At 36.4% G+C, this 16,098-nt stretch overlaps 1 protein-coding gene across 4 annotated transcripts in view; it reads left to right on the top strand.

The window, feature by feature from the left end:
* RYR2 (ryanodine receptor 2) overlaps positions 1-16,098 on the top strand; it is a 379,393-nt gene that overhangs the window by 80,771 nt on the left and 282,524 nt on the right. For all 4 annotated transcript variants that reach the window (XM_058020341.1, XM_058020342.1, XM_058020343.1 and 1 more), the window contains exon 2: positions 13,740-13,859. In XM_058020341.1, the coding sequence (XP_057876324.1) occupies positions 13,740-13,859 (120 nt within the window). The remainder of the gene's footprint in view (positions 1-13,739; positions 13,860-16,098) is intronic.

The raw sequence follows: 16,098 nt of genomic DNA on the forward strand, positions 1-16,098 counted from the left end.
GATTTTTAGCGAGTGTGGTACTTGATAAAGAGCAGCCTGTGAAAACAAGCTATACATAGAGCCTTATACTAGAGATAAAAATGTTTTTTTTTCTTTTGTCTTTAGTAGCAATTCTGACGTATTCTGGAAGGCTTTCTAGCATTTCAGATGCAGCGCCTGTGATAACATGATACTTTTTACTGTCCCAGTATTCTTAAAGTACAGTGGAAGCAATGACAGAATTTCTTATTCTAAGGAAAAATGGCATTCAGCACATGATCATGAAATCAATATTTGAGAATTTTTCCTTTTAGCTATTATTACTCTACTTTTTTTTTTTTTGTTTGGGAAAATGTAGGGGTTTAAAAAATGTAATACAGAAATATTATTTCCAATGTATAAACAGACATGGCAAGAATTTGTTGATGTTTGGGTTTTTTGCCCTTTCTCCTAGTTGGGAGCAGACTGAAGCAGATCATTTATCTCATGTAATGTAAAAAAATATATCTTTTTATGTATGAAAGAACAAAACATGAATATACAAATATAAGTTTATGATTTATAGGTATAAGTTTGTCCTTGTTCATAATTGTGTGTGTTGAAGCATTTGAAAGAGTTGAAGTAGCTGAAACATACTCCTGCTGTTTCAATATTCTTGGTGATAATTTTCCATTTCACTGGCTCATGTACAATAGCTGGTGAGTTTGTTCGAGGGAATAAACAGGAAATAAAATCGAGCTGTCTCTGAATGTTACATTGCAACATGTACACAAGCCTGAAAGGTATTTTTGCACCTGCTTAATAACATATTTTTGGGACTCACAGTTCACTGCAGCCTTCTGTCACTGCAACTGATTAAAATCTGTGAGGAGTTACCTGCTGGCTTGAGAACGTGGTGATAGAAAGCCATTTTCCTGTGTGCCTGAAAATTCCTTAATGTTTCTAAGTTAGCAGTATACAGTGTGTTAGTTCAATCTTCCAGCTTTTCCATGAATTGTTCCCCTCCACAGGAAGACTGTGAAAGACTCAAGATAAATGATTAAACAACTGAGTACCCTGAAAACTGGAGTAAAAAAATTCTTTTAGGAAACCCTAATTTTTTTTAGGGTTTCCTAAAAGAAATTTTACTATTAATTCCTTTTACTAATTCAAAAGGCAGGATCAGCACAGAATGCATGGGGATCTGCTTACTATTCTGTTAATACCTTCACAGAGTCTTAAATAACCAAGTCTTCTACCTCAGGGTGCTTTCATTTCTTCTGCAGAAATTGTCAATCCTATGCTACTATTGCCCTGAATCTTTCAGTGTTTGAATACAAAAATTACTTTTCATTCTATAACAAAAAATGGAATGGCAATGCAATTGCTACAAGATAAACAGAGTATCCTTCTCTGGAGGAGGCATTCTATGGTGTTCTCCAGTACTGATCGAAGAGTAGCAAGTTGCAGCACTTGGTAGAGTACAGAGCAATATCCTGTGCTCACTAAAACCCATGGCTGTGTGGCTGCTGGATGATCTGGACCTAAATCCTACCACAGAAATCTGACCTTTGGCAGACCCTGCCTGTCAGCTTTGGTGTAAAATAGAAAATATATTCTGTTTGAGGAGGGAATGCCGCAGATAAGGCCTGTTCAGGTGTTTCAATTTTGAAGGTATTGATGCTGGAGATGTGTCATTTCAGGATGCCACAGATCTGCCTCCTCATCCCCTATTTCACAGCATTTCAGGAGTTGCCAAGAAGTAGCCTATTAATGTCAGAAACAGCAAGCCCAGAGGCCACCTAGAGCACTTGGCTCCTGTCAAAATATTTTGGGATTATTTTCACACCTTGCCTATTACATCTTGTTGCTATCATGTATCATCTTCCCTACTGCTATTAGGAAAAAGTTCTGTAACTTTACAGCTCTTATGCACTTTTTAAAACAGTACACAGAGTAAATGGGTCATAAGTGGTTTAGAAACTGCCTCTGGGGAGAGCTCTTGCCAGGTAAGGTCTGTGCTCATGGTATGTCATGATGTCTCAAATAAAACAAAGAGTTTTTACTTAATTATATTTTTCTTGGGACATATCAGGACAATTTTATGGATTATGTTGCATTGGTTTGAAATATAATTTTAAAAACAAATTTTTTTTTCAAGTTTTCTGTTATCATAAAAGTGTGGTAAAAGTCGATCTGGCAAGTTCAATAAAATGCTCAATTACTCTTGTCCAGAACATCTTTCTTGAAGCAGAGTTCACTAAAAACTCCAATGGTGCTCCAGTGGTGTGGTTTGTCATGTAATTTGATTAAAGTTATAAAATAAATACAGCCTAACTACTGTGATTCAAAACTGGGGTAAAGTTAACAAGAACTGTCAATATGGTCTGAGGTTCCTGGCTGGAAGAATATTTTCCTGGTAAGACTTTCCTTGTAAAGCTGAGTACCATTACTAGGATGTAAAATGCCTGACAATAAAAAAAGGGCCTTCTCAACCTTGCCTAGCAGGCTTCACATCCTTGGCTATCCCAGTGCTGCTGCCTGGATTGGCACCTGGTATTATGGGTAGAACATCCTTCCCCCGAAACAAAAATTGTTTTATTTTTGTCACAAGATATACATCTAAACTGTAATATCCTAGGTATATATTTATTTCTAAATGAGATCAAGATCAGGCTGCCTCTGTTTGGCATTATGTCTTTCTTGTAGTGACAACCCTGGGTGTGTGGAAAGGCCAACACTTTTCCTTTTTTTCCAGCTGCTCAGTATGGTCAATTGTGTGTGCATCATTAGAACTTAGGTAGAGGAAATATCAGTGGAGCTTTTAAAACTGAAGTTTTAAAGTAGTGGAGTTAAAAAATCAGGGAATAACAGAGTACACCTGAGAAGAATAATTTTTTATGAGATAACTGGAAATTCAGAGGCAAAAGCCATGGAAGTTTTTTCAGGGATAGTTGGATAAGAAATTAAAAATTTAATTCATAAAAAGAGTTCCATATTCAGAGGAGGATGGTGGTCTCCTGCTGTGTGTATCTCTGACTACACTGGGTGTAGTCAGTATCAGTAATCACTGCTGTTTCAATATATCAGTCCACATTTATCCTCTTTTTATCTTCTTGTTGAGAAGAGTAGTAAGACTTCAATAGTATGATTTTTCAAAATGTGAGTCCTGTTCAAACCTGATGATAATTGTGCTAAACAAGAAAAATATCTCAGCTGCAGGCCACAGGCAGCCTTGGAACCAAGCATCTGACTTATTCATCGTTGCCTGGTCCCAGGGCACTGCAGGTAAGGCCATCAAGCAGACTTCCAGCTGCTTTATTGTGTTGTATATATTTTCCTAGCACTGTACTTATGGAGGCTTTTTCTTCTGAGTCCTTTTTTAAAGGCTAAACACAACCAATAAGTTGGGAAAAAGGTCTTAAGCACAGGGGAGTAACTTGACAAATGAGAAGTTTGGTGGGAGATCTGGGAATGAAATTCATCTGCCACTTCTGTCAATTTAGTGTTCTTCCTGTCAGCTGCACTGTTCCTACAAAAGACATTTATTTCCTGGTATCTAGGTGTTATAGTTTCTTAGATATAAAGTTTATAGTGTTGTGTTTTAAGACTGATGCAGTTTTTATTTTGTACATTGATGTTTTGCGAAATCGGTACATTGGGACAGGTTAAGAAGAGATAAATGTTGAACAGCAGCTCTCTTTGGAGACAGTGGGTATTGGTCCCTTTTTTGCAGGTACAACCAATATCTTTAATGAGAAAATGAAAATCCCTTTTGCAACTGATTATATAGTGTAGGATGTCTAAGGAACTGGTTTTCAGTGTAATGATTGCTTGGGGTTTCATAATATGGTTCAGCTCCAGCTACGTGATGGCCCTTGGTGGCATTTTAAGCTGGGTACAGATGGAATATTGGCAATAGCTCTTTTCAACATGTTCATGGGAGGGTACCACATCTCATCTTAATGATTTTATTAATGGTCTACAGGAAAGAATAAGTCATAAATCAAAGATACTCAGAGGAGAAGTTGTGAACTGTAGTCTGAGAAAATTTTTAAAAATGGATTTGGTCTAAGAAGAATTTAGAAAGGTGATAGATTTCTCATGGAAATGAAGTATCTTGCTGTAAATGTGTGGAGTGAAAGGGGTAATCTCATAAATTACAGCAGTTTCAGAATGAAAGCAGGGAAAATATTGACAGAGAGTTACATGGCTGAAACAGATGAAGATGGGAATGAATCTTTCCCCCTGCTTCAAAAATAAACAGAGTGATAGGTGAGTTTTTGGGATTTGGAGGGGAAAGTTGCATGATTGATAGGGCTGCTGAAAAATATCTGTTTGTCAGAGCTCTGAATTGGAACAATTCAAGAAATACTGCCGATAAAAGATGAAGGGAAGAGAAAGTGAACTAGGATGGAATGTGCAGACTCAAGCAGATGGTCATATTACAGACTTAGCCACCTGAGACTGCTCACAAGATCCAAAACTGGGGGCTGATAAACCTTTTCTCATGTATTCTTGAATGAAAGGCATGGTGTTGAGGGGAAATTTTCACAGTCTGAATTGGAGTGAGAGGACCTGGTTCATGAAAGGTGTGTTCCTAGAGCCTTCTTGTTGTGGAACTCATTAGTAGGAATGTGCAGAAAAAAAAAGTGTGTTTGTTCAGTTTGAGTCTCAGTATTTTTATGACCTTGAACAAATTATTTGCTTTAACAAGTTCCTCTGTTTTTCAGCTGAGATTGATGAGGTATTTCTCAGAAAAGTGTTGTAAAACGAAAACGCGTCAGTGATTATTTTCAGATACAGCACTTTCAGATACTGGTGAGGCTGAGGATTTATTAGCTATTGAGTGCTGTGGGGTTATTAAGTCCTTGATATTTGTTAAAGTCAGTTTTCTACCTTCCTAACTGACTCAGATAATGGAGATAATCTTGTGTTTGCCTGCAGAATATTATGGACACCTTTTCTAGCATGCTCTCACCTCTGTCTTTACTGCTACTGTTATTCACACCAACAAAATCAAATATAGCATGGAGACCTCCCATGCTGTTATCACACCTTTGAGTGCAGAAGAGGCATAGCCTGGAACTAGTGAGTGAGGGTGTAACACAATAGATTCTTACCAAAATCCGAAAATAGGTGAACTACATCAGAGATAAATTTGAAGTACTGAGGTTGTTAAGAAGCTGAAATCAGCTCACCAGATGTTTTTGTTTAATTTAGTAGCTACACTTCATTGCAAATGTTTTCCACCACTCTGTCAACTTTGTCAGATGCAGAGTTAGCCATTGCTAAGTATGGTAACAAACAAATATATTATTAGACATTGACAACTGAACTTGGCTTTTTTTTTAAGACTCTGGGAGCACAGAAGGTGAGAAATAATAAAATGAACCATCTAATTTAGGAATATGATCATTAGCAGACATGGTAGAAGTCAATCAAGAGCATGCTAGTACATGCACATGAATGCTGAAACTAAATTTGACACTATTTCATGATGACTCAGTGGAAAAAGAACTGGAGAGGAAGCATTTGGATTATGTGTATATAGAACATCTGCTTTCAGTGTTATGTGCACGTTGCTATCACTAGGAAGTAGTTTGCTTGGGAAGGTGTCTGGCTAGCATGTGCTGCTGAAGCTTACAGTCACCCACACCACCACAGCAGTGCCCAGCCAGACCAAAGCCAGTGCTAGGCTTGTTTCTCCATGGAGTACCTCTCAGAGCACACAAGGTGCATTGTCACCTGGTTGTGCTGGAGCTGTGCATTCTGTTTGTTCATTGCCTTCTGATCATGCCGTTCATTTCCTTTGGGTGCCTGTGGAATGCACAGACTGGGATGGGCACTGTGTCTGAGACACTCTGCAGTGTTGAAGCACAGCTCCCAGATAAACTCTGCTTTGCCATATAGCATCACACTGTCCCTGTGGTGTGTAACAAGTTTTTTTCCCTTGTATTTAGTGGTTGCTTTCAGACAAGCTCTTTGTGTCAATGTTCTTTAATGAAGACTTTTTCTGACAAGTACAGAATAGGAATCTATGTGACTCAACATGGGCTGTTTTCTTCAGGTTTGGTTTTCCTTTTTTATTTTTTTTCTGCCATGTGTCCTTAGTCCTGCAGATTGCTATGACATTGCTGTTATGTTGCATATTGTTTTGATGACTAAGTTAGAATTTTTTGGGGAAGGAGGAGGAGGTAACATGGTTATTGTACTAGCAGCCAGCTTCATAGTCCTGTATTGAGAAATACTAGCTAATTTGGTCCTTTGGAATTCCATCTGTTCTGCCTGGGGTTTTCTTTCTCAAAGGAGGATTCCATTGGAATAAGGTTGAATTCTTAGGAAATTACTCCTCCTACAGGATAAAACTAAAACATGTACAATTAAACATGTTCAGACCATTTAGAATTGCATGACCAGAAACGTCATCTCCTCTTCTCATCCTAAGACAAGTTCAGCTATGCATAAATCATCCTGAAAAAAGTTTTCTTGTACAGTTTTTGCAGTCTTGTAATGATTAGGCTTCTAAACAGGTCTATAAAAATGCTTTATTTTCTGAAAACTTTTCCCCAACTGTCTAATGCTTATTTCTTTAATTCATTAAGAACCAGTTTAACCTGTCCCCTCTTCCATGTTTTAGTGACAAAAATACCAGTGTTGCCAAGTTTTCCCACCACCTAAGCAGACTTCATCCCAGCAGTATTCCTGAATTTTTCCTTTGGTTTTTGTTTTTTTTTTCTTTAGGTATCATTAGTTTTTTGCTCTCTGTCCTTCCCTTATGCAAAATGAAGAGTCAAAATGGCTGAACTGCACTATTGCAATGGTGATCTGCAAACAAGGAGGTAGTGTAGTTGTGGTTCAGGCTCAGATAGAGTCATCAGAAGTTTGTGACCTTTTCTAATTTCTGTCACAGTTTTTCTGTTCAGCTGCCAGAAGCTTTATTGTCCTAAAGTGGTATTTAAAATTTGGTAGTTTGACTGGCTGATTAGCCAAGAATAGAATTAACAGTAATGCTACTCTCTGAGTGTTCTGTTGCTGTCCTCTGTAAAGTTGTTGAAAAGCTTTTTAATCTCTGCAGATCACAGTTCTTGCATGTTATGTACGTGGTGTTTCATAAATCTTGGTTTCTGTTTGTTGGGAAAAACACCATCTTAACTTTTTACTTGACTTCTCTGCTGTAACTTTTTACCTTCTAAATCACAGAAGGAAAAGCTCTGGGGCAACAGTAGGACTTCAGTCAAGACTCAAAGTGTGTTGTGTATGTTACTCAGATGCCTAGCATAAAAAATGTCACATCTGATTTTTTTTTTTTTTTGCTGGTGAGATGTCTAGGATTGTCTTAGGGGATTGATTTGTGGACCCTATTATCCTGTTAGCATATAGCATATAGTTGTCTGCAGTTGTGAGTCTTGTCCTTGATGGCCTGTAGGCCTTTCAAACCTTTTATTCTACTCTGTAATCTAGTGTTTATCCCAACAAGACAAAGGGAAGTTGAGGTGAAGTTTGTAAGTCAAGAAGTATTCTACAGTTTCCCTAGGCAGAAAGCAATTTGTACTGGCTAAACTTCTATTTGTAAATCTACAAAATAGATTAAAGTATGTGTGGCACCTGTTCCCATTGCACCGTTCAGTTGCACAGCTGAACAGTAAATTGGATGCAGTGAAGCAGAACTCTGCCTCTGTGACCTATTAAAAATTGAGATACTGAAATAAAGTCTGTCCTGAGATCCTGATTTATAGCATATGGAAGTTGAGGAAACCTTCCACTAACTGCAGTATTTGTCATAAAAAACAACAGTAGGAATTTGAATGTACAAGCATAACTTAGAAAGTTTAATCTTTGGATGTTGAATTTTGTAAATGTGACACTCTCTGTTCTCTATTCAGAATTGATGTATTGTCAGGACACAGAAACACAGAGTCAGCATTATATCTTTGAGAGGTAATTATGTATAATCAGATTGTGAAGAGCACAGAAATTTATTTAGGTTAGTAATAACTCGTGTTATTTGTTGCATTCTCTACAAAGAAGTAAAATATAAAGTATAAAATCTAAAATCAAGGAAGATACTTGGAAATGGTTGCCTGTTTTTGTCACGAAATGGAAGGGAAATACAAACATCATAGTCATGATGTGATGAGTTTAAGCACCTCAGGCTGGAGCATACAGTGTTTCTAAATAAATGTATTACTCATGTATATTGCTACTTTGTCTTCACCTTTTTCTGCAGAGGATTGTAGCAAGAGTAGAGGCTCCAATACTCTGCTTTTCTTGCATGGATAAAGTAAAACACTTAGAGGTAGTAATGGGACAGTTTGTAAAATAGGAGAATGACATACTGTAGGAAAATGTATTTTGCATTCCCATAGAATGGAGAAAAAAAAATTATTCAATCTTTTAACTCCCCACTAAACCATTACCAGATATGAATGAATTCAGAAGTTATAGAAGTATGTGAAATGATTAAAAGCTTAAAGGACTACAATGTGCAGAATAAAAATAAAATAAAATCAAACATGATGAATGTGGTATTTTAAAAAAAACCCAACCAAACAAACCAACAAGTATCAGGTTTCCAGGAAAATGCCACAGCAAGTACTTCTCCCTCTAAATACCAGATGCATCCATGTTGAGGAGGTACTAAGAGCTATTGCACTGTAGATGTGCCCACCTGTGGGAATTGCCAGACACTTGTTCTTTAATAGAACTACATTGAGAAGGTTAAGGATTAGTCAAAACTGACTTTACATGGGAGATGAAAATTTTCAGGGTTTAATAGGACACAGTAAGATTATTAAAAGGAAATATATGCATGCATATATGTGTGAACAGTATGACAAACACATATCTACATAGAGATGTTGGAAGGTTGCCATGAGGTCTCTACACAACTTCTCTTCTTCAGGCTGAACAGGCTCAACTTTCCAGTCCTGTCTTCATAGAGATGGTGCTTCAGTCTCAAACCTGGGGGGGAGAATACCTTTTTGGCTCAGGTGATCAGCCAGCTGGGCAGTGTGAGTGCCAGTTCTGTCTTCCTGTAGGCATGCTCTGTTACTGTAGCTAGATAGTATCCTTTTTGCTCTTCACATCCTTATCTTTGGGATGGAGATTAATTACTGCTCTTCTGAATTCCTTACTGTCATGAAGCACCTCAGATTGTGAACTTAAGGATGAATGAGAATGGATAGAAGAATCATTCATTAAAGTATCTAAACTAAATGGACAGCTTCCCAAGTTAGATTCACACTTAGATGCAGTAAATGTAATACACCTGGCACTGTGCTCCATTGTTGTTATAGAGACTGACATTTCCTTGTACATTTGATAATTGTGTGCACAGAATTTGTGTGGTTTTTGGGACCTACTTTCCCTTGCTCTCTAGATGCCTCTTCTTTGAGTATCCACACCCTGGAAAAATACAAGACAAAGCAGTGTCTTTGGACTTACTAGTGAAAGCTGCTATGATGATAGGGAATTGGGATGGAAATAGTAACATTTCAAATTTCCATGGAGGAAACAGGCAGATGTTTACCAAAGTGATGATTAATCAGCAAAACAAGAGCAGTAAAAATACCTATCAGTGGCAAAGACTGCAGGGATTTTGGGTTTGTGCTACTGCTCTTTCTTCCAAGCTGTACTGAAGCTTTTTCAAGACTATGAGAAACTTTGTATAATCTTTATCTGTTGTGGTTGTTTTGAATATGAACTTTAAAATAAATTTGAAGTTCATATAGGTACTGATTTTTATTTGCATTTTAATGAAATTAAGTATATACTAAACTCATTTATTTCAAAATTATTGAGACATGCTATTTTTTATCAAAGTATGTTATCCTGATCTCTTACAAAGACCTATAACTGTATTACCAAGGACTAGGTTTTGTTCTTTTGGCTATGCACTTCATATTGTCAGTGCAGCTATGCACAGACATGCACAGACTTCTACATGTCTTGAAACACTCTGTCCAAGAGTTTATAGTCCATATGGATAAAAAGTTTGTACAAGTGATTACATTTTAGCATTAAACACCTGTGCTTGAAGTTGGTTTCTTGAACTCTCAGATCTTTGTCTGTTTAGTTTACTGTGATATTAAATAATGTTCTCAGATGTGTTTAAAAGGCACCAGCATTATGATCAGGAACTTTGCATTGCCTCTTCTACCCTGAATTTCAATCATATATGAAGAGAGTTGATGTATTTGCTTAACTTTTGAAGGTTACAGTTACAGCCCCTTGAACTATAAATTATGTTGACCTGACAGGAAAAGTGATGATGATCTAATATCAGAAGATAATAGGAAGGAATGAAGCAGTTTGAGACATCTCATAATTCAAGATGTAAAAATATCTGAAAGATATTTTTCTTTAATAGACATTTAGTATGATGCATATTGTAGTGCAAGAACAAAGAGACCTCCTTTGAAGGTCTCTTTGGTGGTGTGACTTAAGAAAAGGAAATATTGCATTTTTAACTCTCTTGATACTGAAACTGCTTATCATTTGCTGATTTGGAAACAGGTTTAGAAAAACGCTGCTGAGATGCTTACCCACTTACCAGTCTGCTTTAAAGAAATGTAATGGAATTATGTGTCTTAAAATAATTCTGCAACACAATCAAGTTGAATATCTATAGGAAATCTTCTGAACACATAGTCAGTAAGTGTTGGAAGACTGAATCTAAAGTGGAGCCTATATTAGACAATTCTATAATGATGGGCACCGAAATGCAAAGTAACTTAGAGCTCTGTGTGTGTGTGACACTCATTATCCGTAATTACCTTTCATGTGATCTGACAATGGCATCACGTCTTCCTTAACCTTCTGTGCCAGTTGTTTCAACACCACCTGGACTAGAACAGTAAGTTCCACAACACTGTGACTCTGAGGCCTGAATTAAGAGAACATTTATTGTGAACATCTCCATAGAAAACAAAGAAAATATAACAGAATTGAAATTTGATTTGTTTTCATGAACATGTCCTACCAACCCAGAAACAAACTTTGGAAAATGGTATGGGAGAGTGATTGACTTTCATTAACTTGTAAGCATTTATTAATAAAATGTATTTTTTTGTTTGCCAAGTATGTAACAAAATAATCTGTGTATGCCCTACACTGTGCAGAGAAGGAAGAGGAAAATGTTTGCAAAATGTATCAAGTAAGTTTGTGTGTCAAGAAATTTAGCATTTGCTGTATTCCTGTTCTTAATCCACTGGCAGTCAGCATCTGCATTAGATATGTGTGCCTGGTAATTGAGGTTAATTGATTTACAGGGAAGGGTATGATACATTAGATCATAAACTAAAATTAAGTATGTCAGGGACTTGCCCCAAACCAACTTACATTTTGCTGCTGTCAGCATGCAGTAATTTTTGTAGATGGGATATGTCAAACACTTTTCAGATGTTCTCTAAAAACCTAACTTACAATGGTAGAAAATGGGGCAATACAAAACAAAATTAGTAGTTCATTTCAGTAAAAAGTAGCCTTATTATGTTGTTTGCTTCTGGTTGTGGAGGTACAATGTTCGAATCTTCTTTAGTGATGCTTTGTGGAGACAATTCTAGGACAATGGTGACAGGGTTTCTGAAATTTTGATTCTGCTGGGGTGGTTACTTCAGGAAGAATGACTAGGAAGAGAAAGATGAAGGAGAGTGTATTTATATAGTTTCAATGTAACACCACTATTTTTAACCTGAAAGGAAACTTTATTTGAATCAAATGTAATTAAGATTAGGAAGTAGTAATTTAGTACTTTAAAAAATAAACACAACCAACCACTTGCTCTTCCCCCCAAATGCTCTGGATTTTAATAGATGATGTTACTTTTACAAAGAGTACACAACAAAGCTGTTAGGTCTGTATGTGTGGTCTTTTCCATCATTGATATTGGCCTTCAGGGATTTTTCTTTGTTAGCTGTGATTCTACGTTCTGAGCTTCACCAGTAACGCATGCATGTGTTGCGTTGTTTGGATTCAATGCCTGACTGGAAGCAGCTATTGCTTTTCACCTCTGCAGTTAACTGGGGATTGCAGCATGGGCACTTTTGCTGGTATACAAGGAAAATTGCTTTACCTATACTTACCTTTTACATATGGGGACAATTTAAAAAAGGTAACAGATGTTAATTTTTTTGAGTGTCCGATTAAACCCTATGTAAGCTCCTGTTCTTTTCAGATTGAGATACAATTTAATTTAGTCTAGTTAAATTATTTGAGTGAAGTAAATGGAACAAATGAAAAACTAGCTTAATTTAGGATGAGTGTTTATGGGTGGCTTCAAATTATTCAGTTCAATTTAAATTCAGGCGTTCATTTAATTTGATGAACTTTTCTGAATGTCCCTCTGTAGCAAACTGCCTGTAAGAACAACTCCTTTGGTAAACATTCCTGCTTTAATGTCTGCATTTTTGAAGTCTCAGCCTGTTCTGCTTCCAGTTGCATGCTTCATCCTGTAGCTTTATTGTTGTATTTATTGAATTTTATTTACAGTGTTCAATATGGACTCTTCGTAGTCATTCATTTGAAATTTATTATTGGAAACTCGTTAATGAATTGGCAGAATGCATAGGGAGATGCTATTTTTTCTATTCTAAAACAGAAAATCTTTGCTAGAAAATAGACTCATTGCAACAAAATTTTCTTTCTTTAACTGGAACCATATTTCTATAGAGATTCTTAAGCTGCTGATTGTGTTACTTAGAAGAACTGTGATTTAAATAAGGGTCTGCCTGTGTTTTTTAGGGCTTGTTGATAAAATCTTGAACTATTACCACACGGAATTAGTCCTGTAAAATTTTAGTTGATACATGTTAAGGACTAAGGAACACACTGTTTGCTTTGCTGTGTGCAAGATATCATTGCTTCCTCCTGGACCCTTCTTTCTCTGAAGTACTGAGCAGAGCTATGGGACAGCTGTCCCAATATCTTCTTTTCCCTTTTAATTCTGAGTATTTCCTGTCTGTCTTTATATGCTTGCACATTAGGATAAGCACAGAGCACTTAATTGGAAAGTTCATAAAGTCTATTAAAATCAGTATAAGACAGTGTTAGTACTTTCTGTGATAAGCTTCAGCACACTGCTTAGTCATCATACTTTTATTATCTTCTATCACAGTCTTCCTTGCTTGCAAAAGCCTCAGCAAGTCACCACACCTCCTTCTTTAAGAAACTGTGGGTAGTTCTCTCCACAGCTTTTACAAGGAACAGCAGCGAGTAGGCACTAGCTTTTTGAAAGTAAAATCCTTTATTTACACAAGAATATGCTTTTCAGCTTACTGCAAAAAACACTAATTTATGCACTATATGTACAAAATTACTCTGAAGATAGGAAGAATATTTTATCTTTTATTTACTTATTCCTTTACAGCCTTCCAAGCAAGTTGCACTAACTAGAATATGTGCAGTATATCCACAAACAAGTTAATTCACATGTATGTGGTACCCATCAATTAATTGATTTGAAGCTTTTCTACTTCTTTGCATTGTATGACTGACCTATGAAAAAAAAAAATAATTCCTGTGTAGTTAAAATAAATCTCCTGCTCTGACTTTTATTACCAGGACAGGTAAATGGAAAAAGCACATATGCAGTTATTAGAATTATTTAATTAATTTTCTCACATTTACAATTCAAAATAAAAAATATGCTGGGGTTTGATTCTGCTTGTGTTCAGGGAAAACAGTTTGTGCATTTAACAATGATTTTCTTAAAGCTTCCATAGGTCTTATTGGGTCAGAAACATAACCCTATTTCTCTTTTTGCTTTTTCTTTTTGGTAGGATGATGAAGTGGTTCTGCAGTGTACCGCAACTGTTCACAAGGAGCAACAGAAATTGTGTCTTGCTGCAGAAGGATTTGGCAACAGGCTTTGCTTTTTGGAATCCACATCTAATTCTAAGGTACCACTGAGTGTTTTAATTGTCATTTCATGTCACGAAGCAAGGATAGTTGTAACATTGCTTGCTTTGATGTAATATACACAAATCTGTCAGGGAAAAGGGACAAATCAGGTCTATCAAGAATAAAAGGAATATTTAATGCCCATTAAAAGAATAATTTTTCCTTTGTCCTTTGGCTGGACTCTAGTGTGGTGTTTTCAAATTATTTTAATTTACTTTAAAACTAGTTTACTTTAAAACTAGTTAGCTGCAGAAGGGCACCCCAAATAATATGCTTGTTATTTTGCTTGTCTCAACTCAGTTGCAGTAAGCCACAGAGCAACTTGTGTACTGCAAATTGAAGGACAAGTTGATTGCTCTGATTCTAACTTCACAGAAAAGAAAGCAATTATTATATTTGTAGCAAGTTTTTATTCTGTGTCATTTATGTTGAAATGATTATTACTTTGAGACCTAATTCCCTATCTGAGCATAGTGCAACTATCAAAATTACCTCATCTAACACACTTTATTTAAGCCTCCTCCAGCTCTGGTATATATGCAGTAGATAGTTTCAAAAAATACCTGTGCTGTTTATTGCAAAGAAGGGACTGTGTTTCACAATCACATATGCTGAAATAAGTGTTATGAAGACAAAAATGGGCCTCCTGAGGGCAGAAGTGGTTTTGTGGACAAAGAAATGGATATACTTGGACATTTTTTTCATAGAAAGGGAAGAATGTTGTTTAACAGATTTTTTTCTTTAGTTAAAATATAAATATTCAACAAGAAAATATAATAAAGGTAAAGTATCTGAAAAGACATCTAGAAAGATTTAGAACAAAAAATGATGGTTATCTTGCCAGCTTTCATAACATCACTTTGATTTTCTCTGATACTTCACAGAGTAATGCTTCATTTTCTGTCTCATCATTTTGAATGCATTATTCATAATAATAAATTTTTCACTAGGATATTAATGATTCATTATAATAGCAGTGATCTTGATGAAGTAATTCATGCTGCTCTGTTTTAAATGAATCTTTTTAACAATAAAAATGTGCTAGGATAGAAGTGGTTGTAGTTCTAGTTGCCTGTGAGGCCTGAAAGATTTATTTAATGAATTTCTTATCATTCAGTAGGTTTGGATATTAGATCTATAGTCACTCTCTTCCCATATAAAACTCCTGAATATTCCTGTCTTTAAGTAATACAGTGTAGATTTCATATCAGTTTTGTATGCTTGTTTGCTGATGCTGCTTTTTCTCCTTGTTTTATGAAACAATCTGTATTCTGCTCATTCTTCATGAGCTTGGGGCTAAAAAAAAAACAAAAAAAGAAAGCCCATGGAGCTCATCTGTGTTTTAATTTTTGAGGGCTGACAGTTGCTAGGATGAACTCATCTGAAGTCATTCGTAGATATAAATACTGAGGGAGCCATAAAATTATCAAATCCTTAAAGCAAAGTTGACTATAAGTAAGAGTAAATAATTTTTTTTTTTTATCCCTCATGTCTGTATCTATAGCATGTTACTGTTGCATTATATAAGGAAGAACATAGGAAATATTCAAAGAGGTGTGATAATTTGAAAATAGTTCCAACAAAATTCTTGAGCCTGTTAAAATGCATGTCTAAGAGGCTGTTTTCCAGGTAGACTGGGATTGTGATGCCCTTTAATGCACATCATAGTGGGGCATCTGATTTACTCGCAGGGATCAAGGATGGGATGCAAACCCTAGCACCAGTAATAGTCCACACATGAGTAATAGACTTCAGCTATCATCCTGGACTTGCATTTTTGAGAATGCTTGTTGCTATGCTGTGCTTTTCTCCAGTATCTTTCAGGATGTGGGTCCTCATGGTGTAGCTGGTGTTTTATTAGCACAACTTCTTTGTGTGCACTTTCCTGCCCCAGGATCACTAAATAATTCACACTACTTAAGTAATGCTCAAATTGAAGATATATCTGCGAATAATTTGCTAACAGCAGACTATTAATACTTATCTCTGTACAGCAATAACACTGGGAGATAAGGCAGAAGATTTATAGGCAAAGTAAAACAAGTTCACCCACCTGTTCCCATGAGCAGCCAGGTGTTCATCCTGAGGAAAGCAAGGCTTTACCATGCATCATGGTGGCTTGTGAAGACAAATGCTGTCATTCTGATCACTCCCTGCTTCCTTTTTCATCTCCCCTCCTGGGCATGAGGTCGTATGGTCTGGAATATCCCTTGGGTTTGTTGGAGTCTGCTGTCCTGG

This window comes from Melospiza georgiana, chromosome 3 (assembly GCF_028018845.1).
Source record: "Melospiza georgiana isolate bMelGeo1 chromosome 3, bMelGeo1.pri, whole genome shotgun sequence".
In the NCBI taxonomy this organism is placed as follows: Eukaryota; Metazoa; Chordata; class Aves; order Passeriformes; family Passerellidae; genus Melospiza; species Melospiza georgiana.